Source organism: Leuciscus leuciscus, assembly GCF_965113295.1.
Source record: "Leuciscus leuciscus genome assembly, chromosome: 5".
In the NCBI taxonomy this organism is placed as follows: Eukaryota; Metazoa; Chordata; class Actinopteri; order Cypriniformes; family Leuciscidae; genus Leuciscus; species Leuciscus leuciscus.
Window position 1 is genome coordinate 9,826,188 of NC_138729.1, and position 14,169 is coordinate 9,840,356.

Consider the following 14,169-nt stretch of genomic DNA (forward strand, 5'->3'; position numbering starts at 1 on the left):
TAGTAGTATGTAGTAGTAGTATGTAGGTTCAGACCTGAGAGAGTCCTCATCCAGCACATAAAAAGACACTGTCCGAAAGTAGGGAGAAAGATGGACAGTGTATTCTTCACCCCAAAACGGAGACAGTGTCTTCCATATTGTTGCTGTCCTGAGAGATAGATTAAAAAATAAATGTGAAAAGTTGTAAATGTAAATGTAAAAAAAAAAAAAAAAAAAAAAATTACAAAGTAGCTAACTTCATCCTGGTATGCCGATAAATGGCAAATTTCATCCTGTGACATTTTGGACATGAAATGTGTTACTCGTTCAGTACAAAACAATTTAATTGTTGAGTCTGAAACAGAATATATTTGTAAAGTTGCAATTGTGTGTTTTTAAGTCAGAATTGCATGATATAAAGTCAAAATTGCGTGTTATAAATTCAGAATTGTGAGATATTAACTCGCAATTGTGAGAAATAAACTTGAGAGAAAAAAAAGGTTTATTTAGTTATAAAAAAACTTTTTTAGTTTATAACACGTGGGTTTATAACACGCAATTGTGAGTTTATATCTCGCAATTCTGACTTTATAACATGCAATTGCGACTTTATATCATGCAATTCTGACTTTGTATCTCGCAATTTGGACTTTATTTCTCAGAATTGCGAGATACAAAGTCAGAATTGCATGATATAAAGTCGTTGCACGAGATGTAAACTCGCAGTTGTGAGATAAAAGTTGCAATTATCTTTTAAAATGTTTTATTCTGTGGTGTAGACAAGCGTCCAAAGTTTTCTGTCATTGAATTAAAGCTGAAATAAAATAAAATAAAATATAAATATTAGATGAAAAAATTTAACTTAAGAAACTGATTTCTTAAAAGGGGTGATTTCCCTTAATTTGACTGAAATAAAAATAAATTAAAGCTAAATAGAAAAAATAAAAACAATACAAACGGAATTTTTTTTTAACAAACTTAGTAAAATTAAAAGGAAAACTGAACATATAAAAAATAAAATAACTTAAAAATATTAATAAATACTATAATACTATATGCATACTGAAATCACACTGGTCGTACTAACATACATCATCTTGATATAAATGGGATGTCTGGCAAAGCCCCCTATAATGGTATAAAAAAAAATCTCGGGAGAATAGGTATAAAGACAGGTATTTAAACATTAACAAAACCAGACAGCAGTTTTTCTTTAACTGCAGTGATAGACAGCAGGTTCGTTTACAAATGTCAATACCAAATCAGAAATTCTAAGCAAAGATTAGCATTTTGTCAATTGTCTAATGCAAGTGTGCTTTGTGTATCACATTCTCAATCAACAGACTCACAAGGCTTATTTACTGCGTTAGCATAAAGCTAGCCTGACGAAACAAACATCAGACTACGATCCATACTTAACATTTATTTACCTTCAGATTTGGTATACCAGGGACATTTTTTAACTTATTGACCAAAGAAATCATTGTGGCTCAGAGAACAGTCAGTAACATTCACAGTTAAACCTTTCAGTTGGCTGGAAAATAAGTTATTTTATAGGCCCTGGAAATAAAGTGAGTCACAAAAGAGACGGTAGAGTGAATAACAAATAAAAGAATATAATAAACTTTATAAGTTCAGTCAAAAATTCCAGTGTTGCCACTTCTCTCACTGTGGTAGTGGTTTCTACTGATTTTGTGCATATAAAATGGATTTTCATTTCATCTTCATAGAGCACCAGGAATCAATATGCCCACACTGTACTGTACTCAAACTCAAATCAGAGGAGAGGTTTGTTTAGTATGACCTTTATATTGCTGCCAAGTGTGGAGGTACAACCACACAGCAATCTATGGTGCAGGAGGGATTTCAATTATGTGGCACAAATTAAATTAGTTCTGCTTCACAGAAAATTTCATTTCTAATCTGTTCAGTTTATGATAATTTACTTATTATTGGCTGTATAGCAACACAGACCAATATTAGATCACCAAACACTTGTGCTCCAATTGAAATGTGCAGAAAAATAAAATAATCATACCTACCGAATTATCGCCTCATTATCAATTTTCACGATGCAGTATGGATCACTGCTTCCAGTTCTGCAAATGAAATGAACAATAATGTTATTGCATAATGGCAAAAACTCAATAGTTATTAATCTCATGATCACACATGATTGATTTATGCCATCAAGAATTTTAATTGCATGTTAAAAATGATGCCGTTGCTCTCTCAGATCGGCAACGAGGCTTATTTAAATCTATAAAGATAACGTTTATAGTTTGCAAGGATAAATGAAAAATGTATCTTCTTATCATATTATTTTATTCATAAGGTTTTAATTATGACCCAGAAGGATTTTATAGCCTTATTCCATAGAAGAATCCACAAAGAATCTTCCTGATGTCCTGGAGCTTTGCAGAAACGTATATGAAAGAATTGTATTAATCTTTCACTTCAAACAACCTTTATCAATCCAACCATGAGATCAATGAGAGTCCAGAGGGAAGTCATTTATGGGGTAAATGACAAGACTGTCCAAGATAAATACCAGTAAATAAATATATATATATTTAAATCTAGTTTAAAGCATGTGCAAAATGAATGTATTAATCTAGTCTTTGTATTCATGTTTGTTTTTATATTATTTTAAAGAAATGTATGAAATATATACTTATATATTATTATGAACCTGGAGAAAGCCGTGTGTTAGCATTTATCCCATAGAAATGTCCTTAATTGGCATGTGCAGGATGAAGTTAGGAAATGAGCTGCAAGGAGTTTGGCACAATCTTTTTATTATTACTTATTAGAAAAAAATATAAGCATTGAAGCAGTTTTGTTAAAATATTCTAAATCTTTCTTTTTAATGGCAACTCAGAGTCATGTTGCGTGACTAACAAAGTTATGTGGAGAAAAAGACAGGAAGAAACATAAAACAGGAAATTACATCATCGACAAGAATTTTGTCTTATGATTGTGACAATGTCAATAAGTCTCTTAAAATATGATGTCATTTTTATGATCCTTTTAGGACAAAGTTTGTTCAGGTTTTAAAATGTCATGATATTTATAAAAAATAAAAGAGTGTATTATATACTCCTCCTCGTAAATTACACACTTTAGATTTAAATTACAGGTACAATCATATCTTCCTGTTCTTTGTCCAACAACAACAAAAAATACTTTTTTGTGCGTATATACCATTTCCAATATTTTAAAATGAGAGAAGTTCCATTTTCATTCTGACATCCACTGTCTGATAGGTGAACATGTTCGTTGCAGGCTGTCTCAGATGAGCTGTGAATTGACAGAGCATTTGTAGAGATGTCTGCTGTCACTGTGAGGATATTGAAATTCCTCTGTGGAGGTAATGACTGCTCTGGGCAACTTTGGTGAGCTGTATGAGTATTTGAGTGTGTGTGCGTGTGTGTGCGGAGAGAGGAGAATGAGTGCATCGTGCGGTGATTCATCTTCGCCTGTTGTTATCAGTGTAATAGGGAAACCTGTGGCTGTCAGAATCAGGTGCTACATCAAACAGCACTGAGACTTGGCAGTTAAACCACATACTATCATCATCATGCCACCTGCAGGAGGAGGATAGAGATGATGACAAAAGAAGGAAGAGGAGAGATTCCTCTCTCGTTCTCGCTGCTTCTCTTATCTTCTGTAACCATGATGTTCTGTGTTTGGGGACTGTGAGACCCCAGAGTCATTTTAGTAGTTAAACACATACTTGAAATTGAAAGTTGTCATGAAATGAAAATTCAACTATCTATTTTGTAAATGCATGTTATAGATGTAATTCTGAGGCAGCTTATTACCCAGGGCATTATCCTGTAATTTTCAGTAACCCTAAAACACAACGCAAATAAGTTCAAAATTCAAAATAAAGGTAAAACACCTGAAAAAAATCATGTCAAATTAATACAGTACATTGTGCCTTTACGGATTTTTTGTGTGTGTATATTTGTTCTTTATTTGTTTTTGACCCTGTAATGATTTCACAGCAGCCAACGATCTAATCAATTACCGAAAAAATCAAGCACTGCCTACATTCTTCTTGTTCGAGAAGCCGTTTCACTCGGATATACATCAAAATAGGGATAAAGAGACTATCGCAACTTCCATTTCATGTCGACTTTAAACTTGGATGTAGGATTACAAGGTCCGTTTTAACGTGACTTTAAAAATCAGGCTGTTACTTCTTGACTTTGCGATTATAAAATTACTGCAATTAATCATGCACTTTCATAAAAAAATGACATTTTCAACCATCTTAAAAACATCCCAGCAAGCAATAGCCGTCATTTCACCGCCTAGGTTAACTATAGACCCGATATAGTCTGGCTATGAGTAACCCACTTCTAGCCAAAATAACCTTGAATTTACTGTAGTTACATGTCGTTTTTGCCAAAATAACTTGCGAGATGTATGATATCCCATCATGTAGGTGCTTTCCTGTAGCTCAAACAGCAGAGCGTTGGCGCTTGCACTGCTAAGGTCATGGGTTCGACTCCCAGGGAAAGCAAGAACTGATAAGAATGTAAATGTGTACCTTGAAAGGCAATGTAAGTCGCTTTGGATAAAAGTGTCTACCAAATGCATAAATGTAAATGTAGGCAAAATAAACAGTGATTACAAGGTGTTAGGATTAATTTCTTCACTCATTTCATTTCTTTATCTAATTGATGACTAGTCGATTCCTGGGCTATGGTTTAGACATCTATTACATTTTCACTGACAGCCCAAATTTTGCCTTGTTTTAGCCTAGACGTCTGGGCTGTGTTTGGACGGCTATTAGACGACTTTTAAATGCAAAATTGCTTGCTGGGATAGTAGCCTACTTATGGTGTAAGATGCTGAAAAACATAATGCAGTAAGGGTGTGTTTGTTCACACTTTTAGCTCAGTTCTTTTTTGGTCGGGACCAAAAAAAAAAAGAAAACGATGCATTTAGTCCTTGTTCGCTTAGTGTTCACACAGTCATTTTTACAGGGGTGGTATAATGCCCTTTTCACAAGATGTAAAATAAGTCTTTGATCTCCACAGAGTGTGTATGTGAAGTTTTAGCTCAAAATACCGCACAGATATTTTTAAATCATGTTAAAATTCTCACTTTTTGAGTGTGAGCAAAAACGCACCGTTTTTTTGTGTGTCCCTTTAAATGCAAATGAGCTGCTGCTCCCGGCACAGGGGGTGGAGCTCCGATTACCTCCTCACACAGATATACACTGAAAATTTCAAAAACTTTTAGCCTTTTATGTTCAAACTGGAGTCAGACAAAGATGGAGAGACTCAAGAAGAAGTGACAACATTTCTGAATGGTTAGTTGATGAATTCGTGTAGCTTATGTGTAGTTATCTTCTAGTCATTGATTAGCATATTCTGTCTTGATCATCTATAAATGTGTTACGGGGCGGGGTTTATGCAAATCTTAGGGTTAGTGATGTCACTAACCCGGGAGGAATGTCGTGTAGTCTCTACCAGCCGTTTGTTGTAGTCCTTAAAAAGCAATTTCTTTAAAAGAAAATATCTCCCTTTGCTTTGAACTTTGAGCGTTGTAACTTTGCAGATGTTGTTTATGCTCTAACAGCAACATTACACACTAACTAAAGTTAGAAAAGTGAAATCATAATCAACCACCCCTTTAAAGGAACACGCCTACTTTTTTGGACTTTAGCTTATTCACCGTATCCCCCAGAGTTAGATAAGTCCATACATACCTTTTTCATCTCCGTGCGTGCTGTAACTCTGTCTGACGCACCCACCGCTAGCCTAGCTTAGCACAAAGACTGGAGGTAAACGGCTCCAGCTAGCATACTGCCTAGAACCCTGCACGGGGCAAAACATCCAGCCCTAACCGAGACCTGGCCCGTGGTGTTCAAGCCCTAATCCGGCCCCAGCCCGAAAACGTCTGCAATTTTTCAGCCCGAACCCGACCCGAGACCAACATCAATATCACTTTAAAGCTCTCTCTGACGCGCACTCTCTGATCCGCACTGTCTCTGCTAGACGCACTAGCCAGAATTTTCAACTTTGTCTTTTTAACTGCAGAAACAACAATAAATGCTAAACTGGAGAGGCAGTCTTTTTAGCTAAAAATGTTCACAGCATCCAAAAATAAAATTAGAACCGGCTGAAAAGTTTTGAAATCACTTGTACCTGATCGAGAGAACAAATCCTGAACGTCTTTCACTCCGTCTGTGTCCGTTGGAGTCTTTTCAAATTGTGCGCGCGGATAAAATACATTCTAACGTGAAACCCAGTCTATGCGTGAAACATGTTAACGTTGGCCGGCAGAAGTGCGATCATGGTTTTCCTGATGCTAAATCCAGCCTTGGAGAATATCCTTTCTAATCGTGTACATCCACACTTTAGATTTTCTTATCCCAGACATTGCTAAAGATTTAAATCCTTGCCGCGAAGATGCTCCTCTGTCGGTCACGGATTGAAAGTGAAACTTAAATCTGTCACGGGGTGTTTGGATTTATTCACGCACGTTAAAAAATATTTATTAAAAGCTTATTTCTTTGCACATTTTTATATAGGCCTACAGCATTATCATAATAGGCTGAATATTAACGTATTTACATAAAAGCTAGTTCTATGTGAAACCAGACATTGAGCGCCCTCATATAGCCAAAGTGGCATGATCCTCGTTTCATAACACCTCTGCGAAGATTCGACTGTGAGATCGGTAGTCGAATCAGGCTCCTCCTATCGAAGCATCGAATCTTCGACTATTCGGGGTCACCCCTAACGCACACACATACACACACGCTACTAGGTAAAATTGTATTATAGGCCTCAAACATAACTACCACCACCTACAATTATGCCCACAAATATACAGACTGTCCATTACAGAGAAGCATAAGCATGCAGTAGAGAATATTATATAGCCAAATGTGATCCAGCAGTAAATACAGATTTACGGCCTACCTTTTTTTTTATGTCAAGTAACTTTACTGAAGAACAATGTTTCAAAGAACTCGTCGCCAACTGGCTAATGTTAAATAATAATATAAATATAATAAAGAAAAAAAAATCTGTTGAACTGAGTAGGCTCATTCACTGTTTATTCGCGAGTGTTGTGAAGAAAATGAATCTCTTTCAAAATGCAGCTTTTCCTGAAGTATTAGGAATTTTTAGTAACTCCCCATGCTCCAACTTCTCCCTGATGCTCTGCATGGTCAACTGTCACCTAATGCATATTGCACGCGCGTCGCGTTACTCGCGTAATCGCATATTGCGTTGCATATTTATAATATTATCAATATAACAATATTTCATACAGTAGCCTGCGCTCTGCACGTATATTATGGGCACAATGAAAGGAGAAAAGCTAAATGAGCCCGAGTCCGATCTGTAAAAAAAAAAAAGAAGATAAAAAGACCCGACTGCTCCCAATAAGTGACAAAATAACGCCAACATTTTCCTATTTACATGTTGTGATTTGTATAGTCACAGCGTGTACAAATAACATGATCACATGAGACACAGCCATCTTCTAACCGTATACATACTGGGAACTATATTTTCAGAAGGCGAAGCACTGCTACTTGGGCGGAGTGATTTGCTCGCAGCACTTGAGAAGCCCCGTGGTGAGGTGCAGAGTTCGCTCAGAGTTGGAGTAAATCACTCTGCAGAAGTAGCAGTGCTTCGCCTTCTGAGAATATAACTATAACCAGTATGTATACGGTTAGAAAATGGTTGTGTCTCATGTGACCTTGTTATTCGTACACGCTGTGACTATACAAATCACAACATGTAAATAGGAAAATGTTGGCGTTATTTTGTCACTTATTGGGAGCAGTATGCTAGCTGGAGCCGTTTACCTCCAGTCTTTGTGCTAAGCTAGGCTAGCGGTGGGTGCGTCAGACAGAGTTACAGCACGCACGGAGATGAAAAAGGTATGTATGGACTTATCTAACTCTGGGGGATACGGTGAATAAGCTAAAGTCCCAAAAAGTTGGCGTGTTCCTTTAAGACTGAACCTAAAGATACAAAACCCACAACAACAACATAAAAACTCTTTTAAGATGTATATTAGGACAGAATTTAACAAACATCCAAAACAATGCTTTGTTCTGAACTAAATGCACTCGTATGTGTGTAGGGGTGAGCGGGGCACAACCTAACGTGGGGCTAGTTGTAACACACTTGTTTTAAATACTTCCACACATGCAAGGATAACGAAACTTAGTGTATTTACTATAGTTGCCATATTAACACTATATAGAGAAAAAATTGCACCTTATATATACAGTATATCTTTGGAAGATATCACTGAACCATATATATAACCATAGCAAAATTTCTTACTTGTGTCAATTTTTCTCCTCTGTTTTTTGGGTTTATTTAAAATTAGACAAATCTGATCGTAATCGTCTCATCTTAATCGTATATCTGTTATTTAACAGTTGAGATAGTTCTTTAATTCTGATCTAACTAGCAAGAAGACACTAGAAGGGTTTAAATCATAGTTGGGAAAGTTGGGTAAGTTGTAATAGCGTAATGTGCCGCTATTAGAACTATGCTATTCTATTCTATACTTTTATGAATTCTATTGAGAAACCATGAGAAAAGGGTGAATAAAGACAGAGTCAATGTTCAGAAATTATTATTACGTTTTGAACTATGCTGTATAGCTGTGTTTTGCGGTGTGTTTGTTGTCAAACTTAAAAATTTATTTATTTTTAATGATTAAAAATGCCATTATTTTATATATTATATTGTTTTGATTAGATCAGATAACATTTTAATCTGTCATATGGTCATGTTACAATGTGCCCCTCACATGTTACAACATGCCCCACTTATGGGGAAAGTTGTCACATTTCATTTCCATTCTTTTGTGGTAAATCAGTTGTCAAACTTAAAAATTTATTTATTTTTAATGATTAAAAATGCCATTATTTTATATATTATATTGTTTTGATTAGATCAGATAACATTTTAATCTGTCATATGGTCATGTTACAATGTGCCCCTCACATGTTACAACATGCCCCACTTATGGGGAAAGTTGTCACATTTCATTTCCATTCTTTTGTGGTAAATCAAGAAAAAAGTATACACTGTATTAATAAAATAAAACCACATAATTGTCCTAGACGTGTGAAATTAATTCGGGAAAAAATAAATACTAAGTCTGAACCCTAAGTAGGTTTACACAAACTGAGAAAGTCAAAAAGTGTTTGGTTGTGCCCCGCTCTTCCCTACATATGATGGTATTTTTACCAGAACTCATGAAGAGCTTATAAAATATGTAAAGTGTAAAGTCTAAACAGTGGCAGGAATTCCTCCGTTACACACACAAATGAAGATCTGCTGCAAGGTGACGGCATTTCCGACACCTGAACTGAACTGTAATGGAGCTCCTATGACGGGATAAACCAGGTATGCTTGAGCATTCGGTCCTTTTAGGGTCCCATCCTGTGACATCATGTCCTGTTGTTGGTTTGCTGCATGTGTACTTGGAAATATTCTGTATAATCAGCATATCATGTAATTCATTTGATTTGAATTTTTAATTGATTGATTACACACACATCTTTGGTATCTCTGGGATCTAAGACCTAACAACATTAAAGTCATCTCAAGAGAACACGAGGGTTAAGTGTGTTCTGTGTCACAAATACATGAATCTGGCTTGACAGGGTCCAGGCCCGTTACAACGGAAGCTCTTTACCAAGCTACACTTTCATCTGTCTGCATCCTCTACACTTGGACCAGTGGGTTCATTTGTTATTCTGGTTCAGACTATCATCTCTTGTTGGATCACACAACCATGTCAACTGTACAGTTTATCTGAAACTGACTAATACTGAGCCTCATTCTGAACACAAATCTAACTGCCAAATGAAATCTGAGAACGCTACAAGAATAAAATGAATTATGCTCTCAGATTACAACTAGGCTTAAGGCTGCACCATTATTCAAAATACAATCAAAATCACGATATGACATACATAACAAAGGCATGTCCCAAACTTATTGTGAACCACGGGCTGTTGTCAATACAATTTCGGCCGAAAAAAGCTTGATAGTTTAACGTTTGAAAATGAAGAAATTAAGACAGCTATATTAGCATTGTAATATAGAGTTGAACTGTAACAAAATATTATTGTTGCTGTTGTTATTGTTATATTATTTTTCTTAAATACATTTTTATCTTACAGTGAAATATTTTAATATTAATTTCTTATTTTGTTTAATATTGTTTTTAGTAATAATAATACAGCAACAACAACAATTATAATCATGTTAATACATATGATATTGTGCAGCCATACAAACATGCACAGCAAACCTGAAGCATTTTATCGCATTTTAAATCACAAATGCAATTTTTATCAATTTTTTTTTTTTTTTTTGCCCTAAAAATGCCTATATATTCAAAATCGATTGCAGATATACTACTTTAAAAAGTAAGGTGGCTAGGTTAGGGTTAGGTGGTTGCCAGGGTGTTGTTATGTGATTCCTATGTTGTAATGGATGGTTGTTATGGTGTTGCTAGGGTAATATCAAACAATGCAGGGTGAGTTACATGCAGGGTTAAGGGTTTAGAAAAAAAACAATGATTACTGACAACTGTAACAAGTATGTTCTGTTTTGGTTTCATTTTCATTCTGTTCCCTGTTTTACTTTGACCGAGTTAGTTTCCTTGGTTGTTAATTAATCCTACACCTGTTTCTGTTCTGGTTAATTTATCTCTCCCCGTAGGGTTAAAGGAGCACCAGGGTAAAAGGCGCACAAAAACTTGCGCAGCACTTTCCAAAACATCCGCTTTTCAAGATGCACGTGGAAATTTGCCTGATCCTTGATGTGATCATGGGCAGCAGAGCAAAGTTGATTTTACAAGTCTCCTTGTAAACAACAAAAACACGAATCTCTGAAGACGATGACATCATGCACATGAGTAGTACGTGTTCAATCTAAAGTGTTTCATCGCCATCTAATGGTCTGGCAGCAGAATACACCGATTTAGCCGTTTTCGCATATCGTATCGTTTTGTTTTATCGTTTTGTAAAACTCAAAGGAAAAACTTCTCCGTTCAAGCATATCATGCCGTGTAAACGTACCCTTAGTTTCCTCAGTTCTTTGTTCTCGTTTGTGTTACTCATGGTTGTATAATCTTTCTCCAGAGTTTTCCTGTGCCCGTTGGATTTAATTATTAAAGACTGTTTGTTTTTTTTAATCTTGATCATCATGCGCTTCATTGTAGCCACAGACTCCTGACAGCAACAATATCAACAATATCTGATTGCACTTTCTATTTATAATGATCTTGTAATTAAAAGTCCCAATCAATGAACATTTATCTCACAAAACAAGTGCTCATATTCCCTTTTCCCAGGTGCTGATTACTCACCAGCTGCTTGATTGTAATTAGCATATCTTAAACAGTCCAAAATCTACTAATCTTTCCAGAGCCTTGCAATCATTTAAAGAAAGGTTCATACTATTTACTAAAGCTCAGTCAGGGCATGTGTACATAAAGAGGGAAGGGTTTGTGGAGAACGTGTACAATCTCTCAATCTCTCCACAATACAAACACTCCACGTAACATCTGCTCCGACGGTTCAGCCCACCGACTAGTTCACTAGTCATTTAATTTAATCTTACAAGGAAGCGAAATCAGTAACTCAGGAAAAGAAGGGCAGCGAATCACATTTTCATTGCATTGACATGACCACACTGTTGAAATGTTAATGCAGATGACCTTATTAGTCAATAAAGTAATTTCCTCAAAGAATGTGGGAGAACTGTCCTTTCCACAAAAGAAGCATATGAACTGTCGTCATCTGAGCTGTTGTGGTCAAAATCATAGACATGTGAGTTTCCAACCTCATACCAGACAAACGAGTGCCAAATGAATTCACAATGGAATGCTGCCAATTTCAAACAGGGAACCAATTAACGAGCTTAATTCATTTATACTGCTCATTAATGGTTTGAAAAGAGTGTGTATACAGCAGTTTGCTTCCAAAAAAAACAAAATATATATATATAGAGAGAGAGAGAGAGAGAGAATTCTGAGTGTAAAATATTAGAATGTGACTGATGAATCAGATGATGTGGTTGATACACTGATGAGTAATATCTAATAATATTGATTGAGAGAAATGCACTAGGCTATGTTTCTGTTATAGTGTAATTCCCTATACAGTAACACATTACACAATAAAACAGCTTTTTAAATTTCATTCATTTAAACTAAAACCATCATTTAGATATTTATATCACACATATTTATATGATGCTCATTCATGGTAATGCAGAACAGGTTATCATTTTGTAGGCTACAGTATAGGCTATATGCACTTTCATTGATTTGTTTCAAATATAGCATAGGATATATATTTATGTTTATTAAAATGCCAGAACTGTTCTTTAAAAAAAAAATCCCTAAATCCTATTTGTTTTATACGTTTCATTGTGGGGGGGGGGGGGGGGGATTTATGCAGGGGGGGGGGGGGGGGGGGGGGGATTTATGCAGGGGGGGGGGGGTTATTTCTTGCTTTTTTAAACTGAAATGCTCTCTAATAAGGTAGGCTATCTGTGAATTTATTATATGCTGTATCTGTCAAATCCCACATATACTGCTTTCAGTATATCATCATGTACACTTAAGCACGTCTTCCCACATATTTCTGTGTAAATCATAGTATAATTTCCACATAGTTAAGTCATCAACACTTACATGTCCTTGATTGGCAGGTTCTTTCCTTCCACAATCCTGATGAATAGTGTGCTTCGTTTAGCCATGCTGTCATTCAGTGACTATATCACGCGCCGTCACTTCTTATTCCTTCAATAACACGCATGCTTATAATAAGCATTGCAGAATTGATAATGTGCGTTCTATCTATAAAGCTTCTCATAGGTAAAACCTCTGCTGAGAAGAAGCAGCACCTCCGTTCAGTCCAGCGGTCGTCTACACAATCCACGCGTTACACACAGGCGGGTTTGATCTCTGGGGGTTGTTTGTATGGAGGAGGAGTGACTGACTGACTGACTGACTAGAACAAACACTAGAAGAGAGACGGTTTGGCAGACGCGACGCGACAAAACTACAACGCTCCTTTTAGAATTATCGCAACTGATTTTAAAGTACGCGACTGTAAGCGGCTTTGTTGAATATTGTACTTTTGTTGTGTCGCGTCAAGTGGAGACGAGGTGTGGCGCGACGCGACGGGTAAATTGAATTCTCCGTGTGAGGGAAAGAGGCGTCATTCTCAACCTCGAGAGAAAGAGATACCTGAGATAAGCAAACAATTGTCTTGGTAGACTATTCGATACTAAACACATGAAAAACTAATAGGGTTACACTTTTTATTCCATGTTTTGAAAGTCAATATTTGTTTAGACGTGTATCTTGAAGGCTTGGCTACTAAAAGCTGTTATAAGACAGGGGTTTTCAAACCTACATGGGGGAAAGTGTTTGGGGGTCCGTGGACATTTTTAGAGAAAAACACTGTAAAATAAATAAACATAAATAATATTCCATTAAATAAAAATAGATTAAAATACAAATTTGATAATAATAAATTATTAAATATATTTTTTTATTTATTATTGTAATAGTACACAGTATATTATTAGAAAAAAACTTAATAAATTACTAATTTTCCAAATAATATTTTATACATAGGCTACTTATTTTTCACTTTATACATTGGATCTTTATACATACATTTGATCTGCCTTTTAACTTTTAAAGGGAACCTCGCATGAGAATGACCAAATATATGGGGGTTTGTGGCATAAAATATTGAAAACCCCTGGTTTAGGATAAAATATACATTTAATTGAACACATGATACTATATGGGATACGTTTTCAATTTTTTTTATAAATAATTAGGCTATTGGTTACACTTTTTTTTAAGGTGTCTTTGTTACACTGTAATTATACATTTAAGTACTGAGTAATATTAAGTAACTAAATGTACTCACTTAGGATTGGGTTTGATTTGGTTTAGGGTTAGTTGCATGCAATTATGCATAATTAATAGGTATTACTATAGTAACTACATGTAACATGTGTAACAATGACACTGTAAAATAAATTATTCAAAAATGTTAAGCGCACATGAAATTTATATACCCTAAAAATGACAACCTGTCCCGACTTGACTTTTACAGTCCACTACAATTCCATTCCTTTTCTTGTCGACAAT

The 14,169-nt window shown here is 35.7% G+C and overlaps 1 protein-coding gene across 2 annotated transcripts in view; it reads right to left on the reverse strand.

Moving 5' to 3' along the window:
- rasa4 (RAS p21 protein activator 4) overlaps nucleotides 1-13,190 on the reverse strand; it is a 47,866-nt gene extending 34,676 nt beyond the window's left edge. The window contains exons 1-4 of one of the 2 annotated variants that reach the window (XM_082170079.1): nucleotides 12,691-13,190; nucleotides 9,300-9,448; nucleotides 2,022-2,078; nucleotides 35-148 (exon numbers count right to left, since the gene is read on the reverse strand). In XM_082170079.1, coding sequence (XP_082026205.1) covers nucleotides 35-148; nucleotides 2,022-2,078; nucleotides 9,300-9,331 — 203 coding nt within the window. In that variant the 5' untranslated portion in view covers nucleotides 9,332-9,448; nucleotides 12,691-13,190. The remainder of the gene's footprint in view (nucleotides 1-34; nucleotides 149-2,021; nucleotides 2,079-9,299; nucleotides 9,449-12,690) is intronic. The other variant, XM_082170078.1, reaches the window with a different exon arrangement.
- Nucleotides 13,191-14,169: the final 979 nt, after the last annotated feature.